The following is a 26,452-nucleotide window of genomic DNA, read 5'->3' as shown; positions in this document are numbered from 1 at the left end:
TCTCGGTTTACATAAAACACCGGTTGGTTCAAGACATCATGTTCACCTTCTGGTAAAGTAAACCCGACATATATTAACTATGAGTGGTTCAAGGCTTAAAAATGCCACAAATTCAAACACAGTGAATTTTTCGCAAACACTCTCGATAAGTCTGTCTAGTCTAGTCAGGATTAGAATAAGTATAGTTTTTCCTTAGAGTCTATCGAGCCTGCATTTAGTCTGCATATGTCTAGAGTCATTTATATTCATGTGGAGGATTGTTGGACCAATCTATTAAGCACAAAGGCTTTAATAAAAATTGGTAATGATGAAAAGAAATGGGCTTGCGGGTGTTAACTAAAGAAGCCGTTAAATGACTTTAATGAAGAAGTTTAGAGACATTCCACATCGGCTACTTGAGGAGAAAACGAGCAGTATATATAAGTGTACACACTTACACTAGATTAAACGGCTCAGAGGAAGAGAGAGCTCCCCACGCGCGCGCCGCCGCCGCCGTCCGGCCGGCTCGGTTCGGCGTGGGCGTGGGCTTGGGCTTGGGCTTGGGCTTGGTCTTGGGCTTGGTCTTGGGTCTTGGGTCTTGGGTCTTGGGTCTTGGGTCTTGGGTCTTGGGTCTTGGGTCTTGGGTTTTGGGTCTTGGGTCTTGGTGGAGGGCCTCCGGCCCGATAAGAATATTCTTTTTGGACTAAGTTAAGCTCAGCGTTTTGCCATTTAATTCCCGAAAAACGACATGCATTTTATTTTAAACAACACGTAGTTCGTTTAAAAACAACACGCTGTTTCTCTTCTTGACGATAAGTTTAAACGAGAAAAGATCTTGCGGAGGAAGTTTCGTAACGCCTCGCCTCCGAGATCCTCGCGAGATTTCCGCCAACGTGCGCACGTGCGGCATCAGTTACGGAAAGTGGCTCGTCTTCTCTTCTTTATAAACTCGTCCCCTCATTCATTTCTCTTTAAGTTTTTACGCAACAAAAAATCACCAAATCCCTCAACGTAAGTCTAGAGAGTGTTTCGTAGAGTTTATAGTTCGATAGGGCGATCACGAGTGAGGCGTGATTCGTCTGCCATGGTTGTATCCTGAGTCTCTATATTCGTACAGTCCCGTCTCACTAACGGAGCGAATATTTTGAGTTAAGGAAAGAGATCATATCTCGACTCCATGTCTCTTTGCGAATACGATTTCTTATCGTTCTTGTATTCGTCTTTTACATTCGTTTATTTCCTTAACATCGTTTTTATTTTATCGTTTATGTAAGTCCGGTTTTCCGGCTTGTACAAAAATAACAGTATCTACGGAGTATTATTAATTACCGTATAAGTGAACACGTGTCAGTCTAGTCACTAATCGTCTTTGCTAATGCAATCGATATGCTTGCTGCTTGTGGTGGCCATGTTCACTGGTGGTGGTAGATAAGAATTACCTATAAAGAAAGAAAGAAGGACGAGATGTTCAATCTTCTTCAAAGTTTACATCTTTCCGCTTCATGCGAAGATGGCGGCCATGTCTTTCCTTTCCGCTGCTCCTTCGAGCTCCTTCCATGGCGGTCTTCATCTGGGTAAGAGCGATCCCTGCCTCTTCGGTTCCTACCCTCAAACCGGGAATACTCAGAAAGCTTCTCTTTCCATCAGGTGGGTTTCTCTTCTTTCGATTTCACCTTTAGATTAGTTATCGATTGATGAAATTTTGAAGCTCTCTGCTTCAATCTATAGATATGGAAATAGCTAAAGGTTATAGCTTTCATAGATTTTATTGTGTGTACGTGAAAAACAGAACCAAGAAAGTAAGAGACTTGTTTTGTTAGTAATGGAGTTTGGTTTTGTGGGTGACGACATTTTTTAGGTGCCAATCTACTAATACCAAGGAGCCAAAGAGTAGTAATATTCTGGACAATGCGAGCAACCTTTTTACAAACCTGTTAAGCGGTGGAAGTTTGGGGTCAATGCCCACTGCTGAAGGAGCTGTCTCTGATTTGTTTGGAAAGCCTCTCTTCTTATCGCTCTACGACTGGTTCATGGAGGTATATATATGCTCTATCTTAATATCTAGTTATCAACTTTGTTTTGATTCCGTGATGTTCTTTGATTCTGAAGCATGGAGGAGTGTATAAACTTGCGTTTGGTCCAAAGGCCTTTGTTGTCATCTCTGATCCTATTGTTGCAAGGCATGTCCTCAGAGAAAACGCCTTTTCTTATGACAAGGTAATGTAGTCAGTTTCTTTTGCTTTATTTTATTTCTTTTGAATAACAAGAGGTTCGGGAATCCCCTGCCCAAAACCACAGTATGTAATATTAGTGTCATCCCAGCGGTCACTCGAACCTGGGACCTCTGACACACACAATGGCTATCCAATACCCTTTGTTTTCTTTTAGCACCATCATGCAACTTCCTTTGTGTGTGTTTGCTTTAGGGAGTTCTTGCTGAGATCTTAGAGCCCATCATGGGGAAAGGGTTGATACCTGCTGACCTTGACACCTGGAAGTTAAGAAGAAGAGGTAAAGCTTGTTTTTGTTAATCTCTCGTGCTTTATGGCCCTATTGATGATCTATCTGTGTTTGCTGCAGCTATAACTCCTGCGTTCCATGCATTGTATCTGGAAGCCATGGTCAAAGTATTCAGCGACTGTTCCGAGAAAATGATACTTAAATCCGAGAAACTCTTAAAGGAGAAAGAGGTTTCAAGCAGAGAGGGGGACACGATCGAGTTGGATCTTGAAACAGAGTTCTCGAGTTTGGCTCTTGATATTATAGGGCTTAGTGTCTTCAACTACGACTTTGGCTCTGTCACAAAAGAGTCCCCTGTGATTAAGGTTTTTTTTTTTATATATTTTCTTTGAATTAGTCTCTCTATAGCAAAAGCTGGTTGGTCCCTTGTTGAATCGTTTCTGTTAACATCAACAGGCGGTTTATGGAACTCTTTTCGAGGCAGAGCATCGGTCTACTTTCTACTTCCCCTATTGGAACTTTCCTCCAGCCAGATGGATCGTTCCGAGGCAGAGAAAGTTCCAAAGCGATCTCAAGATCATAAATGATTGCCTTGATGGACTCATTCAAAATGCAAAAGAGACGAGACAGGAAACAGATGTAGAGAAGCTCCAGCAACGCGACTACTCTAATCTCAAGGTTTTGCTTACTGTACTAAAGAATCATCTCTCCTTTTCTGTGAAAAGTCTTTTGATTTGGTTTTCTTGGATCTCCACAGGATGCAAGTCTTTTACGGTTCTTGGTGGATATGCGCGGTGTTGATATTGATGACCGGCAGGCAAGATTATATAGCTTACTGTACAGCAATGTTATAATCATATTAATGACTATGGTTTTGTCTTCAACAGCTGAGGGATGACTTAATGACTATGCTAATTGCTGGTCACGAGACAACAGCAGCTGTTCTTACTTGGGCTGTTTACCTTCTTGCACAAGTATCCACTTAAAGTGTCTTATTCCTTTTTTTCCATGACTGCTTAAATAGCTCATTGTACAGTTCTTTAGCATTCTGCTTTTATATTCACAGAGTCCTGCAAAAATTAGGAAAGCTCAAGCAGAGATTGATGCTGTGCTTGGTGAAGGTGCACCTACTTATGAATCATTGAAAAAGCTCGAGTACGTTTACTTATAAATAATATCTTCTTAGATCTTTCTTGTGGTCTGTTTTTTGATCATTGACGGCTTTTCTCAATGTTTCTTCAGGTACATACGACTGATCGTTGTAGAATCCCTTCGTCTCTATCCTCAGCCACCTCTGCTCATCAGACGCACTTTAAAACCAGAAACCTTGCCTGGTATGTATCAAGTTGCTTTCATCAACGTACAAAGGTTGAAAGGAAGGTCATAGATCTCTAATTCTCCATGTCTTGAGTCTGCAGGAGGATACAAAGGTGAAAAGGAAGGTCATAAAGTTCCAAAAGGGACTGACATCTTCATTTCCGTAAGTGGTAGCTTTCTGTATTCGTTTACGATTCTTTCAGTGGAACCTGCATTTTTTTTATTTTCTGTTTTTTTTTAAACATTCAGGTGTACAATCTCCATAGATCTCCGTACTTTTGGGATAACCCACAAGAGTTTGAGCCTGAGAGGTTTTTAAGAACAAAGGAGAGCAATGGCATTGAAGGCTGGGCTGGCTTTGATCCATCTCGAAGCCCTGGTGCACTTTACCCCAACGAGGTGAACATCCAAAACTTGCAGATCCAGTCTTTCCCTTTAAGCCATTGTCTTTTAGTTGCTTCTGCATTTAGCTCTATTCTGCTTTGTAACAAGACTATTGTCTCCTTTGGTGAGAACAGATCATAGCAGACTTTGCATTCTTACCATTTGGTGGAGGGCCAAGGAAATGCATTGGAGACCAGTTTGCACTAATGGAGTCGACCGTGGCACTAGCTATGTTGCTGCAGAAATTCGACGTGGAGCTGCGTGGACCGCCAGAGTCTGTTGAACTCGTGAGCGGCGCTACGATCCATGCCAAGAATGGGATGTGGTGTAAACTTAAGAGAAGATCAAAATGAAATGAGAGAGGCAAGAAAACACCATTTGTGTGTGTTGTATTGGTGAAATAGTGAAACTTGTTACTTACAAGAGAGGGAATCAGGATGTATTATTTTGATACAATATTATATCTTATTACAGGTTCAAAAGCAACCTCCTAACCCAAGATCAAAACATTTGATTAGAGGTTCATGCAAGCTTCTATGTTATCATCTTGTATGACTTCTCTGTCAGATGTGCAAAATCACATAAGCCATAATGAGATGCTTCTAAGCATGGTATTTGGAAAGTGCGGATGAATGGATGATGAAATAGCAGAAAGCTATCATAGAGACAAATATGACAAATGTTTCTATTAATTGACAGCGAAATACAGTTTATTCAAGTTCACTTGGGTCATTCATACATCATTGTTACAAATAGGAGTTGTATTTGTATACAAATACATGGATAATGATTATTGAAGATAAGTGAAATACACAAAGCTTACATTGTAGTAGTTACACAACAAGTGAAGGAGATACAAATGAAATGTTTCAAAGGGAAGAAGTGAAGCTGTAAGAAGAATAAGACACAGTCCCAAGTTGCCAGCTTGTGTGGATTTGCTCTGCCTTTGCATCATCACCAGCTGCACCCATTGCAACGTGTAATGGGTACAAATGCTCAGGCCATGGATGCGCCATTTTCGCATTTGGAGCTTTCTCTTCCCACTCATTCACATCTCCATATCTGTAATAAACCATCAATGACTCTTATAACACTAACTAGGGATTTTTGTGTGTGTGTGGTAATTTATACCTTCCTTGAAGGAGAGAATCTCTGAGCCAATGATCAAACTCCAAAGCCCAAGGAACGGGTGAGCCATTAGGGATACTAAAGTCAAGCTTCTTCAAGTTATGAGTGGCACTTCCAGATCCAATGATAAGAACACCACCTTCTTTCAGTGGAGCCAATGCTTTGCCCATGCTGTAATGGTAAGTTCCTGTTTGAGATGATTGAACAGAGAGTTGACAAACCGGTATATCTGCATCTGGATACATCAACATAAGAGGAACCCAAGCTCCATGATCAAGTCCTCTCTCTGTATCTTCATCAACACGCTTCATTCCTCCTGCCCCCATTAGCAAGTCTTTAACCTTTTTCCCCAGTTCAATAGCTCCTGGTGCTTCATACTTCAGCTGCAAGAATCAAATTCATAAAAACATGAAAGTCTTGATGAATTTCTTTAAAAATCTGCTGTCTGATTACGGTTTAGGATAAGCCTAACATTGTGAATTAATATTATAGAATCAGGGTCAGACAAAAGTTAGGGTTTTTGTTGTAAGAAAGAGGAAGAGAGATAGAATGACCTCGTACATGGGATCAGGGAAACCATTAAAGTAGTAGATGGTGGAGTTGCGGAGAACAGTGTTGACAGTTGGAAACTCGGTGTCCCAGTGTGCGGAGATGATCAAGATCGATTTGGGTTTATGTTGAAGAACTTTTTCGGACCATGACTTGAAGAACTGTCTTGCCTCCAAAGTGTCATCTATGCTCTCAACCTGGGAGATCCATGCGATAAATAAAATGTTTGATTCACTCTCTCCATCGAGTATCTCTCTCAACCCTGTGTGTGTTCTTGATGATTCTTCCCTCTTTCAAACGTTTTACCAACTCCCACCTGAGACCTGACCCAACTTACTACTTTTGCTTTTGTCTCTCTCTCTCTCATTATTTTATTTTCGGTGGAAGAAAGACCATGCCGTGTCAAAGGGGCCACACCCACTTGACCCAACTCAGTATAGATTATCCATACAAAACGCAAAAGGTTAGACTCGCAATCTCAGGGGTGAGGCAATGACATGATACTGTAAATAAGCAAAAGAAATCACTAAAAATAAATATTTAGTAACCTATATTCCTGATCGAAAAGTAACTTATCTATGTATACCAGGTTAAGATCCGCGTCTCGCGCGAAATCAACATTATATATATAAATTAGTTTATGTATTAAATACTTTTACATTATGAAATAATAAATATATATTAAATAATTAAAAGTCAGTAACTATTAAATATATAATTAAATTAGTACGAACATATAAATCAATTTTATTAATCCAAAAAATATTTTTTTTTATATTTGATAGGATATGTTATTAAATTTAAATGATACTAACATAGATAATATATTTTAGTATATTTTTAATATTAATGTCTATTAAATGATGATTTCTACTCATATAGTTTTTTTGATCATTTGTATCTTTTATAGAAAAAAATTTAATTACTGATAACAAAATTTTCATTGTGGGATTAATAGTTTTAGTAATTTATAATTTTTTTAAAAAATAAGTTGTCAATGATCGTTCAAAACTTTTATCAAAAAAATTGTTCAAAGTAAATTTTGAAATTAAAATATTGTATTTTATATGGTTTATAGCTTAATTTAAAATGATATATATATATATTAATCTTAATAATTAAGTAAATTAGACTTTTTACTTATGTAATTTTTGTAATCATTTGTATTTTGTCATAACAAAAAATTTAAACCATAGATCATAAAATTTAAATGTGAGACTTTTAACAGTTTTAGTAATTTATAGCCGTTTGTAAGAATTCAAAATATAACATATACATAAAAATCTAATTTTTTATTATATGGTTATTGTGGTTGTTTAATTTATTTAATAGTTTAAAATTAAACAAATATGATAGAAGATACGCTATTTTTTATCAAATCTTTATTATTCAAAATCATCAATTGCCGTATATACTTTAGCCACATTAGACAATTCCGTAAATTTTATTTAAGGAAATAATAAAGTACATTAATGATGAATTTATTGTTAGTTTAATAAAAAACTTATTATATAATTAGATGGACCAACATATGTCTCTAATGATTATAAGAATCATTATAATGATGACATGTGGTTACAAAAGAAGTTGTAATGCTTCTCAAGTAATATATAGGGGATATAAATTAGAGATATTTCTCTTTCTCATGACATGTGAAAATAGAATTTGCTGACATATGTCCTCGTATATTTTCCATGAAAACTCACAGCTTTGTTAAATCAAAAAATTATCGATGGATGTTAGACTTTTGGGGTCTGAATTTGTTTCTAAACGCCCCAAGTACTAATACTCACTACTCTCTCACAAAAAAAAAAACACTCTTGTTTATACATTATCTGTGAATGATGTAGCTTGGACTATAATCTACCACCCTTTTTTTTTACAACGAAAGGCTAATCTATTATTCAAACTTGAGGTGGTCTGGATAACCAGAGACCAGAATAGAACAACCAATAAAATGAAGCTCTCTATGGAAAGATCTTGCCGTCCTAGCTAAAGAATCTGAAATCTGATTTTGCGTTCGTGGTATATGCGTAATCTTGAAGTCCGGGAAACATATCTGCAGAGTCTCTATCCACTACAAGAAAACAGCGGTATTCTGACGGACATTCCGACGGAAAATGAAATCCTCGGAATTTCCCGAGGAAATTCCGAGGAAATTCCGAGGAAACCCAAAATTTGGGTTTCCTCGGAATTTCCTCGGAATATACCGACGGAATTCCGAGGAAACATCAATCCGTCGGAATATTCCGAGGAAATTCCGAGGAAAAATGTGTTCCTCGGAAAAAACCGACGGAATTCCGAGGAAACATCAATCCGTCGGAAAATTTCGAGGAAATTCCGAGGAAATATTATAGGGATTTTACAAAATTCCGAGGAAATTCCGACGAACTAGTGATCTATCGATGCGTTTTTGGACATATACCCATCGATCGATCACATTGTTACGCTTTGGTCCATCTTAGTGATCGATCGATGCGTTTTTGGACATAAATCCATCGATCGATCCGTTTATAAAAAAACATTCGAGATTTTGAAACCCCAAACACTAGTTCCTCGGAATTTCCTCGGAATATTCCGAGGAAATTCCGAGGAACACTTGATATCCTCAATCGATCGATGGGATAATCTCATCGATCGATCACATTCTTACGGCCCGATGCATCTACGTGATCGATCGATGCGTTTTTGAATATATATACATCGATCGATGCGTTTATAAAAAAAAATTGACGTTTTGAAACCCCAAACACTAGTTCCTCGGAATTTCATCGGAATATTCCGAGGAAATTCCGAGGAAGAAGAGGGTTTCCTCGGAATTCCCTCGGAATATTCCGAGGAAATTCCGAGGAAATAGGGTTTTTAAACCGAAAACAACGTTTTGCGGTTTGAATAACACCTATATAACCCTTATTAAGGGTCTTACGTTCATTATGAAGTCAAAAATTTGTTCCTTACCCTATAATAAACACTTTTCCGATTGTATGAACGAAATCCCCACAACATAAGAGAAACACTTATACACTTTAATGAACGGTAAAGGGAATACATACAATTCGTTTTGAAATTTTTTATTCCATGGTTTATGCTCATCTATACAAAGAATCCTCAATGGTATGCATTACAATTGTATAAGAAATGAAATACGGCAAAAAAAATTGATGTTTTGAAACCCCAAACACTAGTTCCTCGGTATTTCCTCGGAATATTCCGAGGAAATTCCGAGGAACACTTGATATCCTCAATCGATCGATGGGATAATCTCATCGATCGATCACATTCTTACGGCCCGGTGCATCTACGTGATCGATCGATGCGTTTTTGAATATATATACATCGATCGATGCGTTTATAAAAAAAAAATTGACGTTTTGAAACCCCAAACACTAGTTCCTCGGAATTTCCTCGGAATAACCTCGGAATTTCCTCGGAATATTCCGAGGAAATTCCGAGGAACAATATAAATTAATAGAAATACATGCACAGGATATTTTTTTCCTCGAATTAATGAAAATATTCCGAGGAAATTCCGACGGATATTTAAGTGGCCGTCGGAATTTCCTCGGAATATTTTCATTTAACCGGGCAAACAAGCCGCCAAATATTTCGCGAAAATTGAAATTGAAATACTGAGGGAATTCCGACGGAAAATATCCGTCGGACCCAAGGTTTTATAAACTTGAAACGCATCTTCTTCCCCATTTCTCTCTTCTTCCCCATTTCTCTCTTCTTCCTCTCCGGCGATCTCTCTCTCCTTCCGGCGTTCTCCACCTTCTCTCGCGACGATCTCTCCGGCGAATCCTTTCTATTCCCTTGCAAATCATGTAAGGACCCTATCCCACTCTCTTAGGTCCTATTTGTTAGGTTTTTAAGTAGATTTGATGATTTTAGAAGGTTTTTGATAGATTTTTGTTAGGGTGATTGGTTAGGATTGTGATTTGTTGTGTAATAGGTTTAGAATTGTGATTTGGTTGTGTTGAATTGATTTAGAACTTTTTTTATAAATTGTTCATTATTTTTGTATTTACAAAACGTTTTTTCTATATAAATTCGATTTTACAAAACGTTTTTTGTATATAAATTCGATTTTTGGATTTATAAAAGATGATTTCATATTTATTAAAATATTTATATTTATTAAAACTAATTTTGTATTTATAAAACATTTTTTTGATTTATAAACACTATTTTTTTTATTTTTGTATTTATAAAAACTATTTTTAAATATACAAACCGTTCTTTGTATATAAATTCGATTTTTGGATTTATAAAAGATGATTTCATATTTTAAAATTAATTTTGTATTTATAAAATATTTTTTTGATTTAAAAACACTATTTTATTGTTTTTTGTATTTATAAAAACTATTTTGTATTTATAAAAAGATGATTTCATATCTATAAAAATATTTATATTTATAAAACTAATTTTGTATTTATAAAACATTTTTTGATTTATAAACACTCTTTTATTATTTTTTGTATTTATAAAAACTATTTTGTATTTATAAAAAGATGATTTCATATTTATTAAAACTAATTTTGTATTTATAAAACATTTTTTTTATTTATAAAAACTATTTTATTATTTTTTGTATTTTAAATATGTTTTCTATTTCAATTTTAATTTTATATTTTCGAATTTCAATTTAAAAAAATAAATTTATAATTTTTTTTTTTAATTTTGGAAATATTCCGAGGAAGTTTATCCCTCGGAATATTCCGACGACATCTTCCTCGGAATATTCCGAGGAATTTCCGACGAACTTGTGGTCCTCGGAAATTCCGAGGAAATAGGGTTTCCTCGGAATTCCGTCGGAAATTTCCGAGGGATTTCCGAGGAAATATGAATTTCCGAGGAGTTATTTCCGAGGATTTTTTTCGTCGGTATGTCGTCGGAATAGCGTTATTCCGACGACATACCGACGATTTTTTCCCTCAGTATGCCGTTGTTTTCTTGTAGTGATCCTCTCCAGTTCAGTTACAAAGCTTGGTCAAGTATGGGGCTCCTTAATCTTGGCGATCAAATCCTTGTGGTCTGTTCCAAAGCTCTGACATGTCGAATATTGCAACATGCTCTCCATTGCCTATCTTAATGCTTCAACTTCTGGATGCAAGGTAGACTCTCGCCGAATATAATTCTGTGTCCCCATAAGTTGAACCTTCACCAAGTTGTCCATCCAAGTCCATCCACACCCGCTGAACTGTGCTGTACGTAGATGTCCATGATCCGTCTATCATGCATATATTACCCAAGCTTAAGACTTGAGGTTCGCGAATATTATGGTCTTGTGGATTTGATGGCACCATCTCGTTTGCATTGAACCAGGCTTGACACTCACTCTCTGCATAGTGAACTAGCTCCAAAGGATCACAGTCTATTCTCCTAAAAAGTTTACCATTTCTGGCCTTCCAAATGTACCAGATCAGCCAGGGATAAGGATCCCTATCTAAGTTTGGCTCAACCATGATGTTCTTCCTCCAGAAGAGATAATCCATATTAGCATAAATACTCGAGACAAGAAAGATATTTGGACTCGTTGGCGTCAATGATAAGGCCCAAACTTGTAGAGCTGGTGGTCATTCAAAAATTGCATGAGTAATAGATTCTTCTGGTTCTCCACATCGTGGGCAATACATGTTACGCCTTATCAAGTTCTTTGTTACTGCTAAATGGCATGTTATCAATTGCCATATAAGATGACATATTTTCTGTGGGGCTTTTAACTTCCAAGCAAAGGCTTGAAGCTTTGTTATACTGTGTTCTAGTATCTCTCCTTCTCTTCCTCATGCTTCAATAAATTACGAGCTTCCCAATATCCTGATTTGACAGTATAATGGCCATTCTTTGTGTAGTTCCAACAGAATATATCCCGATGATGAGCTGAGATTGTGGCCAAAATTCTTATGAGAGGTATATCTTGAGGAGCCACATAATTCTCCAATAGCCCAACATCCCATTCCTTTGATTCCTGATTAATAAAATTGCTGACTCTCATGTTCAGATGTATGACTGGGGCTAAGGGATGAGCCGGTCGAGCTGGTGTTGTCGGGATCCAAGGATCCTCCCAGGCCTTGACCTCATATCCTGAGTGTATCTTCTGTCTGATTCCCAATAGCAATAGCTTCCTATCTGCTGAGATACTGGTCCATACATACGAAGAACTACTTACAGAGATTGTTCGTAAAGGCGAACTCATTATGTAGTATCTTCCCCTCAATACTTTAGCCACCAATGAATCATGGTATTGGACCAACCTCCATAGTTGTTTTGCCGGTAAAGCCACGTTAAACTCATGGATCATACGAAAGCCAATTCCACTCTCCTCTCGTGGTAAGCAGACCTTTTCCCACTTTTTTCCAATGAATTCCTCTCTTTGGAGGGTTTGAACTCCACCAAAATTGTGCAACGGCACTTGCTAGATTTTCATATATCTCCAAAGGAAGCAAAAAGGTAGACATAACATATGTCGGGAGAGCTAGATTTTCACATATCCACATAACATAATCTACCACCTTAACTAGAGCTATTAACTCTATTATATATTTTGAAATTAAAAATAGAGTTTTGAAATGAAGTCATTACAGTAGAGTAGAGGAATGTGCATACATATAAATATATATGTACGCACTAAGTATTTCATAAATTAAATATATGGATAGGGTGTTTTCAAATATGACTCAAAATTTGAAGTCAAACACAAAAAGGACCCATGTTTTTTTGAAACTTTCATTTGCTATATTTACCCTAGAAGTTCGAGTTATTCATGAAAATGACATTATATTTTTCTTTTCGAAAATGAATGTTTTACTCATTCATCCTCATTTATTTATTTATTTACAACATTGTCATTGTCATCAAAATACTAACCACCATAAACAACCAATTTCAAGCTCTAAATGCACCTAAAATCAACATATATATCTTCATATCCTTATTTTTTTACACATATAAACCATTTCTTTTTCACTTTATCTCTTATTTTATCCAAAAATCCTAACTTTTTATTTCAAAAACTATAAAGCTTATTAGAGTTACTCAAGTTTATGATTCATGGTCAAGAACGATTGAGTAACTTCCATTAACAAGTTATGTGTGCTTGTAAAAGCTAAACTTGAATCTCACCGGATCTAAAATGATATTTGAATTTTTTCAGATTTGCTTCGCGAAAACTTCTCATTAGAGAAGACTTTTAGAAAAGTTTTCTGGTCAATGTATAGGTTAGTTTTGCAATTGACTTTTTGTGTGTTTTTAGAGAAGACTTCTAACTTTTCTTTGTTAACAAAAAAACCGAGAAGACGTTTCCGGAAGTCTTCTTTACTGTTAGATGAAGTCTTCTCACTGTCGTAAGAAGTCTGTGTTGGTTAGTTTTGCAATTGACAATTAATAGTTAAGAAGTCTTATCTAAAAAAAGTCAAATATAGTTAACTGCAAAAATAACCTATGCAGACTTCTTGTGGCAGTTAGAGGACTCCATGTGAACGTAAGAATTTAGAAGTCTTCTAAGAAAAAGTCAAATATCTGCAGAACTTTGGTCAATTGCAAAACTAACCTGTTTAGAAGTCTTCTCTAGTATTTTCAAGGACTTTTCAAATTCGAAAGTAAGCCAATATTTACAAAGGAAGACTTCTCTAGATCTATGATGTAGAGTTGACTTCTTAAAAAGTCTTTCTTCGTAAATTTGCAATTGCAAAAACAACCTTAAAACAAATTTCTTACGAAGTCATCTCTGAGAAGACTTCTTTTATGTCAATCTTTATTAAAATTCAATTTTCTCTAACATGAAAATGACTTTTTAATATATTTTTTGTTAATTCATGTGTATTAGTCAATATTGGGGTTCTTAAGTGAAATTTATAATTTAATTGGGGATAATTATAAGGTTACGGACATTCATGTTGATTAATGTTTCTAGCTAATCCGAGAAGACTTCTTAATAAGTCTTCTACATTCATTTTTTAAAAAAATTTATTTTCAAGAGTGTTAAGTAACTTCAAGAATATGCTTTTTAACTTTCAAAAGCGTTAAGTAACTTCAGGTATATCAATTCATGCGGTTTAATGTGTCTTCTCAGATCGTAAGGTATACTTTTCAACTTTCATAAAATTTAAAATTTCAACTTTCACTTTAAATTTAATCTTCTAAGTGAGACTTATGTATTTTTTTGATCTTTGTGAAATTAAGTTTTCTTGATAATTTTTTTCTCTTAGTTTTAGTAAATTTGACTAAAATATTGTGTTATTATGTTTTGCTATAAGTGGGTAGAATGGTTAAAACGTTTTTTGCTATGTTGTATCAATAACTTCAATAATTTCAAATACTTTAGACAAAATAATATTGTAGACATCAACATATTTACCAAATTATTTTCATTAACATCTTTTCAAGTTTACAAAAGAATTCACAACTAAAAGAGTACACATAACAATCATAAAACATACCATATACACAACTACTACAAATGGAGCTTGAGACCATTCCTTGACATAGATAAGCTTGGACTGCAATAAAGTGAGATATTTTCGTTTCAGAAAAATTCTAGGGAAGTCTTCTAGCATAAAATGTATTAGAAGACTTCCAAGCAAGTTTTCTGGCATAAAATATATTTTAGAAGACTTCCGAGGAAGTATTTCAGAAATCTTCCAAATTCTGATTTAGATATGAAAAAACCTGCATATCCAAAAACGCTAAATGACATCAAAACAAAGAAAAACTTCAAAATAATTTTTTATACTTAAATAATAAATAAAACCGTCAATTGAATGTCAAACTTTTTAGAATCTAACATATAAAATACACGAAAAGTACATATTCAAAATTTATAGATCTACTGTAAAAGGAGAGAAAGATGAGAACCTTGTAATAAAAAATCTGCAAACACAAGATAAATTAGTGAGAAAACATGAGAAAAAATGAGAAATGGATATAAAGTTTTGTGTTTTCATGTTCAAAGAGATTATAGAGAGGTTAGAGGGTTTTAGAGTGAAAACATTACATTTTTGTTGCAGCCATTTGAGAGGAAGAAAACGATTGTGTAAATTTTCTTTATATGTACAGACAAAAATTTAAATTAGGTTAAATATTTTCGATACAGAAGACTTCTTAAGAGAAGATATTCCAAGAAATATTCTAGACCCTAAAATCAAATAAGTAACTAAATAGCGAAACAATACTTCATTAAACTTAAACTTAACTTTTAAAGTGTTTAAATGCACAAAACTAAACACATGTATGTCAAATTTAACTGTTTTTTTTCAAGTTAAGATTTCAAAATTTAACCCTAAAATATCAATAATACTATAACATATGTTATCAAACCCTAAACGAAGGACTAACATGACTCAATCTACATTCACTCATCTATGTTGAAAACAATTCAATTTTAGTAAAAGTAAATTTACATCATTTAAAAATGTTTATAATTACATGATTTCAATTCTTTCTCCATCAAAATATTTTTTATAATTTTTTAAATTATTTTAAAGATCTTGTAAGAGAAAACTTACAAAGAAGTTTTCTCACGCAGAGGGTTATAACGGTAGAACTAAATACAAATTTTTTGTTTAGTCATAAGGGGGATCGTAGTAATTTTACTAGTTTTTTTGTTACTTTTTCATTTGATTGTATTTAGGGTACACTTTGTTAGACCCAAAAGCTTGCCTAAAAAACAATAACCCCCACACAATTTTAGAAAAAAAATCATAACATAGAGGGCTATCAATGTGATGTACTACTTGACTTCTAGACTACTAATTGTTTGCTTAAAATTTTGCTTATTTATTTTTCTAAGATTGTTTTAATTCAGCAATAAGTTACAGTCGAACCCAATTAATTATAATGTTTTAAAAGACATTTGAAACGGAAAGATGGGAGACTTGGGAAATCTCATCATTAAGCCCTGCACTCGGTTCTCGGTTCTGGTTTGGTTATTCGGTTCTAGAAGTTTAGGATCTGTTCGGTATTAAAAAAAATTGTTACGTTCCGGTTTGATTTTTGGTTCTCGATTCAGTTCAGGTAACAAAGTTATGAACCGACTAATATCCAGGATAATTAGGATCCTATTTGGTTTTGGTTCGATTCCAGGTTTTTGGTTAATTTAGGTTAAAAACATAAAATTTGAGTTTTTGGATTAAATATAAGACTTTCTTTCGGATAAAACTTTAAATAATTCAGATAATTTTAAATTTTTTGGATAAAAATTATTCTGGTAATTCGACTTTTTGGTATTTTGGTTTATAAATAGTATTTTGAATTATTTAATTATTTTAAAACTAATTATTTTTGGTGAAGGTGCACCTACTTATGAATCATTGGAAAAGCTAGAGTATCTTAAAAATAATATCTTCTTAGATCTTTTGTTTTGGTTTGTTTTTCGATCATTGACTGCTTTGCTCAATGCTTCTGCAGGTACATACGAGTGATCGTTTTAGAATCCCTTCGTCTTTTATCCTCAGCCACCTTTGCTCATCAGACGCACTCTTAAACCAGAAACCTTGCTTGGTATGTATCGTGTTGCTTTCATTAACATACAAAGGTGAAAAGGAAGGTCATCGATCTCTAATTCTCCATTTCTTTCGTCTGCAGGAGGATACAAAGGTGAAAAGGAAGGTCATAAAGTTCCAAAAGGGACTGACATTTTTATATCCGTAAGTGGTAGCTTTCTATATTCGGTTATGATTCTTTCAATGGAACCTGCTTTTGTTTATATTTTCTGTTTTTTTTTTAACATTCAGGTATACAATCTCCATAGATCTCCATACTTTTGGGATGACGTTTGAGCCTGAGAGGTTCTTAAGAACAAAGAAGAGTAATACAATTGAAGGCTGGGCTGGTTTTGATCCATCTAGAAGCCCTGGTGCACTTTACCCCAACGAGGTCAAAATGAAAACTTGCAAATACAATATTTCCTGTTTCTGCACTTAGCTCTCTTCTGCTTTGTAACAACTAACAAGACTTGCCTTCTTTGTGTGGTGTTGTTATGATGAGAACAGATCATAGCAGACTTTGCATTTTTCCATTTGGTGGAGGGCCAAGGAATTGTATTGGAGACCAGTTTGCACTAATGGAGTCGACCGTGGCACTAGCCATATTGTTGCAGAAATTTGACGTGGAGGTGCGTGAATCGCCAGAATCTGTTGAACTCGTGAGTGGCGCTACGATCAATGCCAAAAATGGGATGTGGTGTAAACTTAAGAGAAGAACAAAATGAAATGAGAGAAGCAAGAAAACACCCTTGTGTTTTGTATTGGCGAAATAGTGAAACTTGTCACTTACAAGAGAGGGAATCAGGATGTATTATTTTGATATAATCCTATATTTAAATAGCAAATTCAAGATCTAAAGCAAGCTCCTAACCCAAAATCAAAAAAGTTTGATTAGCGGTTCATCAACGCTTCTCTTTGAGTTCTTCAGTGATCTTTGTGTTATTCAAGTTCGCTTGGAATATTCATACATCAAGCTACAAATACTCAAATACTACGGTCACGCTACCCGAATTCTCAAAAAATTTTTTATAACAAGATAAAAGAAATGACCTAGGTGTAAGTAAAAGGAGAGAGCAACCGCAAATCTGTTTGAGAAATGTTCGACTGTTGGATAATCTGGGTTCGAGATAAAAACAATTTTGAATCAAAAATTTGTGTTGTTATAATATGTTGGAGGGAATTACACCCCTCGACAAGATCTGCCAAATAAAAGAACTCGGTCGAAGAATTCGACATCCAAGAGTTCGGCCCAAGAGCTAAATGCTCAAGAGACCGGCTCAAGGACTAGGCCCGTTAAGTTCGGCCTACGGACTCAGCCCAGCTTGCTAGGTAAAGTAGACTTTAGGGAAAACATGAGAGGGGTCCTGATATAAAGAAGAGAGGTGAGGTATGAAGAGTTGAGGCGAGACATCAGGAAGAGATATAGAGAAACACTACCACACAGACTGGTGACGAATTAGGTTTTCTCTATTTAATTTTATTCTAGCCGACTGAAAAGTATTTTTTCTGACTCACTCTCACCGAGTGTTGTTTCTTTTTCTCTCTTGTTCAAATAAACATTATAATTTTTCTCTTGATTTATTAATAAAAATCGTCTTTGAAATAACCCACAATGAATTTTTTCATCTCACTAGAATCCACCAAACTCAGATTCAACACTAGATTTTTTTTTGTGAGTGATTGTGTAACTGAGTTTTGATTGCTAATGAGTTTGTGTCATTAATATACGTAGACTTTTTGTCTAAAAAACACAATGACCAACTGGTTAGAGCTACATAGTTTTAATCTAGTCCAGTTGACATCTTTACAATATTTTTTTTTTTTGTCAACCAACTACTTGCATTACTTAATTGAAACCAGTTCATACAACATTAATGAAACGAGAAATGCTTGATTTAGCTAGAGAATCAGCCTGAGAGTCTTCTAAACGCCGAATGTAAATAAAAGATAGGGGACAGAAGAGAGTGGCAAGGAATTGAATGTCTTGTAGGACACCTGCAATCTCGTTCATGTCCAGCCCTGATCGCAGGGTCGAAACAAGGACCTGAGAGTCCGAGAACACTTGGAGACACTGAAGGTTTAACTCCTTCGCCTTCCTGAGAGCTTCACGCAAAGCCAGGGCTTCCGCCATCAATGCAGAGCAAACGTGTGAGCGAGCAGAGGAGCCTCTACATAGCACTTCACCATCTGCGTTCTTTATAATCTAGGCCATGCCCCCTACGCTTGATGTTTCCTGCCATGCACCATCAATCCAACAGGAAGGGTTGAATTGAGTCTAGTACCTGCTGGTGATATTCTTTCCTGCTTTTTCTTCAGCTTCATTGCATTAGCAATCTCCCAAGCTGGAGCATCCGCTACTGCTTTTGAGATAACCTCTTCCACCTGATAGATTTTATCTTCAAAGATAAACTTGTTTCGAGCTGTCCAAAGATTCCATAGCAGCCACGGGGTGAGGGGTGCTGAAGTTAGTCCTAACGGGGGAAGAGCGCCTTGTTTTATATGCAAAGCCAGCCACGCTTTGAAAGATAAGTCTGGTGAGACACTGGCTACAGGAGTTACGAGAGGGGCTTTGGACCAAACTTCTACAGAAAAAGGGCAGGAGAGGAGTAGATGATGAATGGTTTCCAATTCTCCACATATTTTGCATTTCAGCTCCAAGTCAATTCCCCTAGTAGCTAACAGGGTGCCTACTGGTAGCGCATTGTTAAGGGCCCTCCACAGGAAGTGATGAAGCTTTGGGGGGTAGTGAAGCTTCCAGACATTACTCATCCAATTGAAGGAGTCAGGGGTAAGGATTGCTTTATCCTCAAAGAGCTTTCTATACCCCGATTTTGTTGAATATTTTCCTGAAGGTTCCGGAAGCCAAACTAATCTATCCAAGGGTCTTGAGGAGCTTGGAATGATGAGTCTGATAATATCCTCATACTGAGGCAAGTGTTGACGGATCATATTCAAATACCACTCATTGGTTTGGGGGTTCATCAGGTCAGCCACTTTAAGGTTTTGGTTGGAGAGGGTTGGTAGTCCTATGGGAGCAGATGGGCTTAGGGAGGAGAGCCAATGATCAGACCAGACACTGATATTTTCTCCAGACCCTACAATGAAACCCAACCCTTTCTTTAACACTTCCTTTCCCACTTGAATGCTTGTCCACCCATGCGAGGAACCTGTTTTGTCAACACTCTCCAAGAAAGAGCAGTCCGGAAAATACTTGCCTTTTAGAACTTGAGCAAGGAGTGAGTTTGGGTTACTCTGTAGTCTCCAACTAAGCTTTCCAAGGAGTGAGTCGTTATAGTCTTCAATGTTTTTAAAGCCAAGTCCCCCCAGGCATTTAGGACAAGCCATAACACTCCATGCTACCCACGCTATCTTTCTCTTGTCTGGGGAACTGTCCCACCAAAATCTTGTGAGGATAGATTGGATTCTTCTACACAAAGAGCTTGGGATTTTGAAGGTTGACATGGAGTACGTCGGGAGAGAGGTTAACACAAATTGTAACATGACATGCTTCCCTGCTCCTGAAAGGAAACGGGTAGTCCAAGACTGTGATCTCTGCCTAATATTATCAACCATTCCTGTGAAAACGTCTCGCTTACTCCGACCAAAGGTCTCCGGCAATCCCAAGTACTTCCCCATACCTCCTTCTTTGTCAATGCCCAGCTTTGATTTAACTCTTTCTCTGATACTCTCTGGCGTTTTAGAAGAGAAAGTGATCGATGACTTCATCAGGTTAATGCTCTGGCCCGAGCTAAGTTCATATCTTTTAAGGATAGAACTCAAAGCTCTGCAGTTTCTCTCATTCGTTTTGCAGAAGATCATTGTGTCATCAGCGAAGAGTAGATGATTAACAAACGGGCTTCTCTGTGATACTTGCAGACCAGGAAGACTACCGTTGGTCTGAGCGTTCTTACATAAGCCTGATAAAATATCTGTACAGAGGATAAAGAGATATGGAGAGAGCGGATCCCCTTGCCTAAGGCCTCGGGAGGGGAAGATCTTCCCGTAGGGTGATCCGTTGATGAGGAAAGAGTAGCTCACCGTGGTAACACACTCCATAACCCACTGAATCCACAATCTTCTAAAGCCGAGTCTCTTCAGCACCTCTTCTAAGAAACCCCATTCTATTCTGTCATACGCCTTGCTCATGTCGGTTTTAATGACCATGGAGCATCTCTTCTTTGCACCTGATGTTTTCAAATAGTGAAGGGTTTCATGCGTGATCAACACATTATCTGAGATGGCTCTTCCTGGGACAAACGTTGACTGATGCTTCGATATTAGGTTTGGGAGAAGTTGTTGCAGCCGGCTGGTGAGAATCTTAGCAATAATTTTGTACCTGACGTTGCAAAGGGCGATCGGTCGGTATTCTGCTGCTGATGTTGGGCCTGTTACTTTGGGGATCAAGCAGACGTGCGTCTCGTTGATCAAAGGGTTCATAGAATCTGAGGTGAAGAAACTACGAATCTCTCGGTAAATGTCATGGCCTAACAGGCTCCAAAAAGACTGGTAGAAACTGGATGAGAAGCCATCTGCTCCAGGTGCTTTATCAGCATGAATCGCAAAGGTAGCTTGTCTCACTTCTTCCTCGTTTGGAATCTGGCAGAGGGTGTCGTTCATCTCTTGTGTAATACGCTCTGAGAAAGTTTCCTCCACTGTCTGAAAATTCGCGGCTCCATTGGAGGAGAAGAGCTTTTGGTAGAAATCTGCAAAGACCTTTGCAACTTCATCTTCCTCATTCTCTATTGCAGTAATTTTGTTGCGAGCCTTCCTACCTTTGGTCACTGGATGGAAGAAAGCACTGTTTCTATCCCCTTCCTGTAACCAAATGATTCTGCTCCTTTGTCTCCAAAAGAGCTCTTCCGCTTTATAGGCTCTACTTAGTTCTTCCGAGAGTGCTGCTATCTTGCCTATATCTGGTGTAGTCTCTGTGAGAGCCTGTTCCAGTTCTCCTTGCTTCAGTAAGACTTCTCTGGCTTTGATCTCCTTCTGTATCTTTGACCATTTAATGATCTCATGTCTGCACCTCGAGATTTTTACTTCCACTCTTTTTCTTCTTCTTTCCTCCAAGCCATCTCGATTATTTCCCTGACTTCCTCATTGTCATTCAGTCTTCTATCATATCTGAAGGGCCTTCTCTTCTTGATCTTATGGGACTCCAGATAAGTCATGAGAGGTCTGTGGTCGGAACCTTCAAATCTTAGGTAGTTGCAGCTCCCAGACGAAAACATATCAAACCACACCACGTTCGCAAGCGTCCTGTCCAGCCTTGATTTGATATCGTGGGTATGACGCTTGCCTCTCCAAGATAACTGGTTTCATGTGTGCTTCACATCCCAGAACCCATTTACTGAGACAAAGCTACGGAATGCGATGAAAGACCCTTCATATCTTGCTGGACCTCCACTCTTCTCTGAGTTGTCCAAGATATCATTAAAATCATCGGTTAAGGCCCAAGCTTCTTCTCTCCCTTGCCCCATGATCGAGATTTCCTCCCAAAACTCTGCTCTCTTTTCTTGTTGAGGTGTGCCATAAATGAAGGTCATGAATAAAGTCTTGTTTTTATAGATTATTTTGGTGTCTATGAAGTTGGGAGAGGATTTTAGCACTGATAGGTTTATGTCGTGCTTCCACAAGAGGGCCAGTCCTCCACTTAGACCCGACGGTGGTACTAGGAAGTGATGAGTATAATCAGAAGATTTCAGGGTAGAAAGAACGAAATCAGGTTGATTCTTCGTTTCCATTAGATACATAATATCCGGTGCTTGAACATGTCTCAGCTCCCAGATTCTAGGAACTGTCAAGTCACCTCCCAAGCCTTGACAGTTCCAGCTTAAAACAGCTAAGGAATCAGGTCTGGTGGATTTTGAAAATCCACCCTACCTCTGTTAGTTCCTACCCCATCGCCCACAACCTGTGGAAAACCATCCTTATTCAAAGGTAAAACTTGACTAGGGCTTTTGTTTTCCTCCACACACAGCCTTTTCCGAGCGGCTGGTCTAGCTTTGGCGGCAAGTTGTTTTGAAGCTCGAGCACCTTGGATAGGGCTTTTGTTTCCTCTGGACCTAGTAACTCCGGTTACCTTAGCTATAGTCTTTCTCTTCGGAGGCTGTTTTGCTTGTGGAGCTTTCTTTTTGACAGCCCTTGGAGGGTTTGACCTTCTATCTTGAGCCAATGAAGATCCCAATCTAAGCGTTGATGGGGTTCTTTCCACTGCTTGTTGGATTGCTGGGCTTAGAGTGTTGCTGGGCCTTCTAGCTGATCCTTCCCCTAAGAGAAGGTTTTGGTGGTCCTCTTCTTCATATCTAACTTCCATGTCCTGAAGTCGAGCTATCAATGAGGAGGAGAGTCATGTTCCTCTTTGGAGCTCTGCTTGAGGGGGTTCAATCCTTTCTAGCGCCGAGGGCCTTCTAGAAGGAGGCGGTCCCTAGATCTGTTGTTGGCCTCTCTTTGGTCCTGAGAAGCTGGTAAGATCATTTCCTCTCTCGGACGTCTTGGGGGGGGGGGGCGTCCTAGAGCTTTGTGGTTTTTGACTTGCAGGTCCTTGCCTCCTATCCTCCCTACCACGATGGGGAGGGGAAAGATCCCTTGAGGATCTCCTAGATGGTGTTTGATGGTGTTGTGGTGGGTTGCTATACTGTGAGGATCTTTCCCTGTCCTGAAAACCACCTCTCCCTTCATGCCGATCTTCATATTTCCCACGTTCTCTGTCTCTGGAGCTGAGGTCTCTGGAGCTGAGGTCTCTGGAGCTTAAGTCTCTTGATTTGTCTGATGGAGGGTAGCGACCCCTTTCAGGTACTTGAAGGCGGGAGTAAACAGATCTTTGACTGAGGCCTCGGTCTCTATGGTCTAAGTCTCTACCCCGTAAGTTGCCAGAGAATGCTTTTCGAGAATCTTGTTTGCGGTGATGCTCTTCCAACTTTATCAAAGTATTTTGCTGGCTTATACCTTGCGAGAGAGCTTGCGTAGTGGGTTTCCCTTTGTTACGGGGACAATTCTCCTTCTCATGGCAGAGGGAGTAACAGAGGAAACAATGTTTCTCTAGTTTCTCGTACTCGAGGTCTACTGTTATGATTTCTTCTGACGGGAGTTGGATAGGGAGGCGCATTTCCAGCTTCCTTAGACCATCGATATGGATTCTGATTCTTCCATGTTCGACGTCTTTGTCCAGGATCGGGCCAAGTTCTTGGCCTATCGCGTCCAATGTATCGATCTTCCAAAAGTGTAGTGGAAGTCCATGAATTCTGAACCAAAAGGCAATCATCCTTGGGAAGGAGTTTGAAGCAATAGGTTCCCATCTCTGTAGTAGAATCATCCATCCCTTTTAGTGGTAAGGACCTTTCCTGAGAACAGTTTCCAGGGCTTCTTCTGACTTAAACCGGATTTGGAAGAGTTCTAGACCCAACGACCCATTGGGTTTTCTGAACCGCTGGGTTTGTAACACGCCCAATCAGGGAAAGTTTGTTGTCTTCTATCAAGTTTGAGTTATCGCTTTGGGGGATCTGAACTGGGCGCCTGCGTTCAGATCGAAGCTGGTCTGCAACCCATTTTCATTTCTCCGATCTTGAGTATCTATGAGCCATATTCAGAGATCTAGAGGCTCCTTTAGCTCGGGTAAGATGAAAGTCTTGTTTAAACCTGATGGTCCTAATCCTCACACTGAGGTAAAAACTGAAGAAACTGAAGATACAGTAAAGAAGAGGAGATTTGACTCTCTTATTGGCTTTGTTGTCTTGAGCTAGCTCTAACCGCTGGATTTTTGCTTCCTGAACTGCTGAAGATGGAGGGGTTTCCTCGGTAGATAGAACACAGGGAAACACTCGCCATCTCGAGATCTATCACCAGATCGGAGCAGATTTTTGATTGACTTAAATTAGGTCATCGGAGATGGGTATTTGCGACGGAGCTCTTCTTTTCACGCGGAGGAAGAAGGCTAGCTACGGCTGGGATTTTAAATTTTCTGAGAAAGATGACCGGCCATTGGAATTTGTGCCTGGGAGCCTTTTGAACTTACATTGTTTTTATTAAAAAGAGTAAAGGAAGAAGAGTCTTCTCTTGATCCTTTACAATATTCTAAAACCTAAAGGATTGACATCAATTTTTTCGATGTACTAGTAGCACCAATACGCAGCACATCCAAAACTTATATGCTCTTCAATTGTCTTCTTAAACTAATAATTTGATCAATTTTCCCTAATTTTTTTTCAAAGTAACCAAATTACATTTAATTAATGTTTTATTTAGTGAAACTAATTGAACATCCGATTCAAAATAAAATCCAAACCATATTCTTTTATGTGTGATCATAAATCTTACATCTACTTCACCTTGTTTAAACTCCATTAATTAATTTTATATACTTGATATATCGCTTTGAAGAAGAACTGCAAGTACTCATAAATCTTACACCTACTACACCTTGTTTAAAATCATGGCTTACAATATTTATTCACTCTTCTATGTAGAAACAATTCAATTTTGTTAAAATTAAATTTTACATGATTTATTTATTCGATTTTAATTTATTTTCCATCAAAATATTTTATAAATTAATTTAAGTTTAAATATATGAATAGACCTGAGAAGTTTTTCGAGGGTTATAACGGTAAAAACATCTACAGTTTTTTTTTTTCAATCATAAAAGGTAGTTGTAACACTACAAGAAAACAGCGATATTCTGACGGACATTCCGACGGAAAATGAAATCCTCGGAATATACCGAGGAATTTCCGAGGAAATTCCGAGGAAACACAAAATTGGGTTTCCTCGGAATTTCCTCGGAATATACCGACGGAATTCCGAGGAAACTACAGCCCGTCGGAATATTCTGAGGAAATTCCGAGGAAAATTCTGTTCCTCGGAAAAAACCGATGAATTCCGAGGAAATATTATAGCCGTTGGAGAGCCGTTGGGGGATTTTACAAAATTCCGAGGAAATTCCGACGAACTAGTTTTGTCCGTCGGAATTCCGTCGGAATTTCCTCGGTATGTCGGCAGGATTTAAACTATAAATACAAGCACTCCTCTTCCTCTTCATTCACTTCATATCTTCATCCTCCCTCTTACTCTATTTACACACGAATTTGATTCATAAAAAATATGTCTTCTTCAAATTATTTTCGTTCTTGGATCGATCGACCTCATTTGGATCCGAACACGAGATTGCTTACGGAAGAATACCAACGAGGTATAACTGAATTCATGGGGTTAGTTCACCGACAACCGGAAGCAAAAACAGGTATGTTAAGATGTCCTTGCTCTAATTGTAAAAATAGAAAGGTTATTAAAGAGTGGGATGTTTGGACTCATCTATATTTGAGTGGGTTTACACGAAGTTACAAAATTTGGTATCATCATGGGGAAACTGATTATGAACATGGTAGTACTAGTGAACCTCAGCCAGCGGTTAGATTAGAAGAACCAATTAGAACGGATGTAGATTATGGTGTAGGTACTGAGCAGATGGTAAATGATCATTTTAGAGGGGAAGATTTACCCAATGCAGAAGCTAGGAGATTTTATGATATGTTGGATGCTGGAAAGCAACCATTGTACGAAGGTTGCAGAGATGGTCATTCAGCTTTATCATCTGCTACAAGATTGATGGGCATTAAAACAGATTATAATTTGGCTGAAGACTGTGTGGATGCGATTGCTGATTTTGTAAAAGGTATTCTACCCGAGGATAATGTAGCTCCTGGTTCATACTACGAGGTTCAGAAACTCGTAGCTGGTCTTGGTTTATCGTATCAGGTAATAGATGTATGCAGCGACAACTGCATGATTTATTGGAGGGTGGATGAACAGCGGGTTACATGCAAATTTTGTGGAAAGCCTCGTTATAAAGATACAATTGGAAGAGTTCCAGTGCCATATAAAAGGATGTGGTATTTACCTTTGACGGAAAGGTTGCAGAGGTTGTATCTGTCTGAACGCACAGCGCAACCAATGAGATGGCATGCGGAGCACTCAACAGATGGTGAGATCAGACATCCTTCAGATGCAAAAGCGTGGAAGCATTTCCAATCAAAGTATCCCGACTTTGCGTATGAGAGAAGAAATGTCTACCTTGGATTATGTACTGATGGTTTCAGTCCGTTTGGCAAGAGTGGAAGACAGTATTCTCTATGGCCCGTCATTCTTACACCATACAA

General features: G+C 37.7%; 2 protein-coding genes and 1 pseudogene across 2 annotated transcripts; 1 reads left to right on the top strand and 2 right to left on the bottom strand.

Moving 5' to 3' along the window:
- Window positions 1-1,368: 1,368 nt before the first annotated feature.
- LOC106450806 (cytochrome P450 97B3, chloroplastic) lies at window positions 1,369-4,626 on the top strand. Its single transcript, XM_013892573.3, has 13 exons — window positions 1,369-1,626; window positions 1,838-2,015; window positions 2,089-2,196; window positions 2,406-2,490; window positions 2,560-2,804; window positions 2,896-3,117; window positions 3,197-3,256; window positions 3,327-3,413; window positions 3,506-3,594; window positions 3,682-3,773; window positions 3,858-3,919; window positions 4,006-4,155; window positions 4,275-4,626. Exons 1-13 carry the CDS (start codon window positions 1,490-1,492, stop codon window positions 4,491-4,493), a joined length of 1,734 nt encoding a protein of 577 aa, XP_013748027.2. The 5' UTR covers window positions 1,369-1,489; the 3' UTR covers window positions 4,494-4,626.
- A 206-nt stretch (window positions 4,627-4,832) lies between these two features.
- On the bottom strand, window positions 4,833-6,272 carry LOC106454581 (annotated as a pseudogene).
- An 11,890-nt stretch (window positions 6,273-18,162) lies between these two features.
- On the bottom strand, window positions 18,163-22,614 carry LOC125591890. Its single transcript, XM_048766798.1, has 4 exons — window positions 22,182-22,614; window positions 21,650-22,116; window positions 18,584-21,293; window positions 18,163-18,488 (listed from the first exon to the last, which is right to left on the bottom strand). Exons 1-4 carry the CDS (start codon window positions 22,612-22,614, stop codon window positions 18,163-18,165), a joined length of 3,936 nt encoding a protein of 1,311 aa, XP_048622755.1.
- Between the last annotated feature and the right edge of the window lie 3,838 nt (window positions 22,615-26,452).

This window comes from Brassica napus, chromosome C8, assembly GCF_020379485.1.
Source record: "Brassica napus cultivar Da-Ae chromosome C8, Da-Ae, whole genome shotgun sequence".
In the NCBI taxonomy this organism is placed as follows: domain Eukaryota; kingdom Viridiplantae; phylum Streptophyta; class Magnoliopsida; order Brassicales; family Brassicaceae; genus Brassica; species Brassica napus.
This window is presented reverse-complemented; position numbering and strand designations above follow the sequence as displayed.

Coding starts and splice junctions, on each gene's coding strand:
- LOC106450806 (XM_013892573.3), top strand. CDS start 1,490: ATGGCGGCCATGTCTTTCCTTTCCGCTGCTCCTTCGAGCTCCTTCCAT. Junction 2,197..2,405: donor ACGCCTTTTCTTATGACAAG/GTAATGTAGTCA, acceptor TGTTTGCTTTAG/GGAGTTCTTGCTGAGATCTT. Junction 3,595..3,681: donor GAATCATTGAAAAAGCTCGA/GTACGTTTACTT, acceptor ATGTTTCTTCAG/GTACATACGACTGATCGTTG.
- LOC125591890 (XM_048766798.1), bottom strand. CDS start 22,614: ATGGAAGTTAGATATGAAGAAGAGGACCACCAAAACCTTCTCTTAGGG. Junction 21,294..21,649: donor CATTCCGTAGCTTTGTCTCA/GTAAATGGGTTC, acceptor AAATGGTCAAAG/ATACAGAAGGAGATCAAAGC. Junction 18,489..18,583: donor GGAAAGAATATCACCAGCAG/GTACTAGACTCA, acceptor TAAAGAACGCAG/ATGGTGAAGTGCTATGTAGA.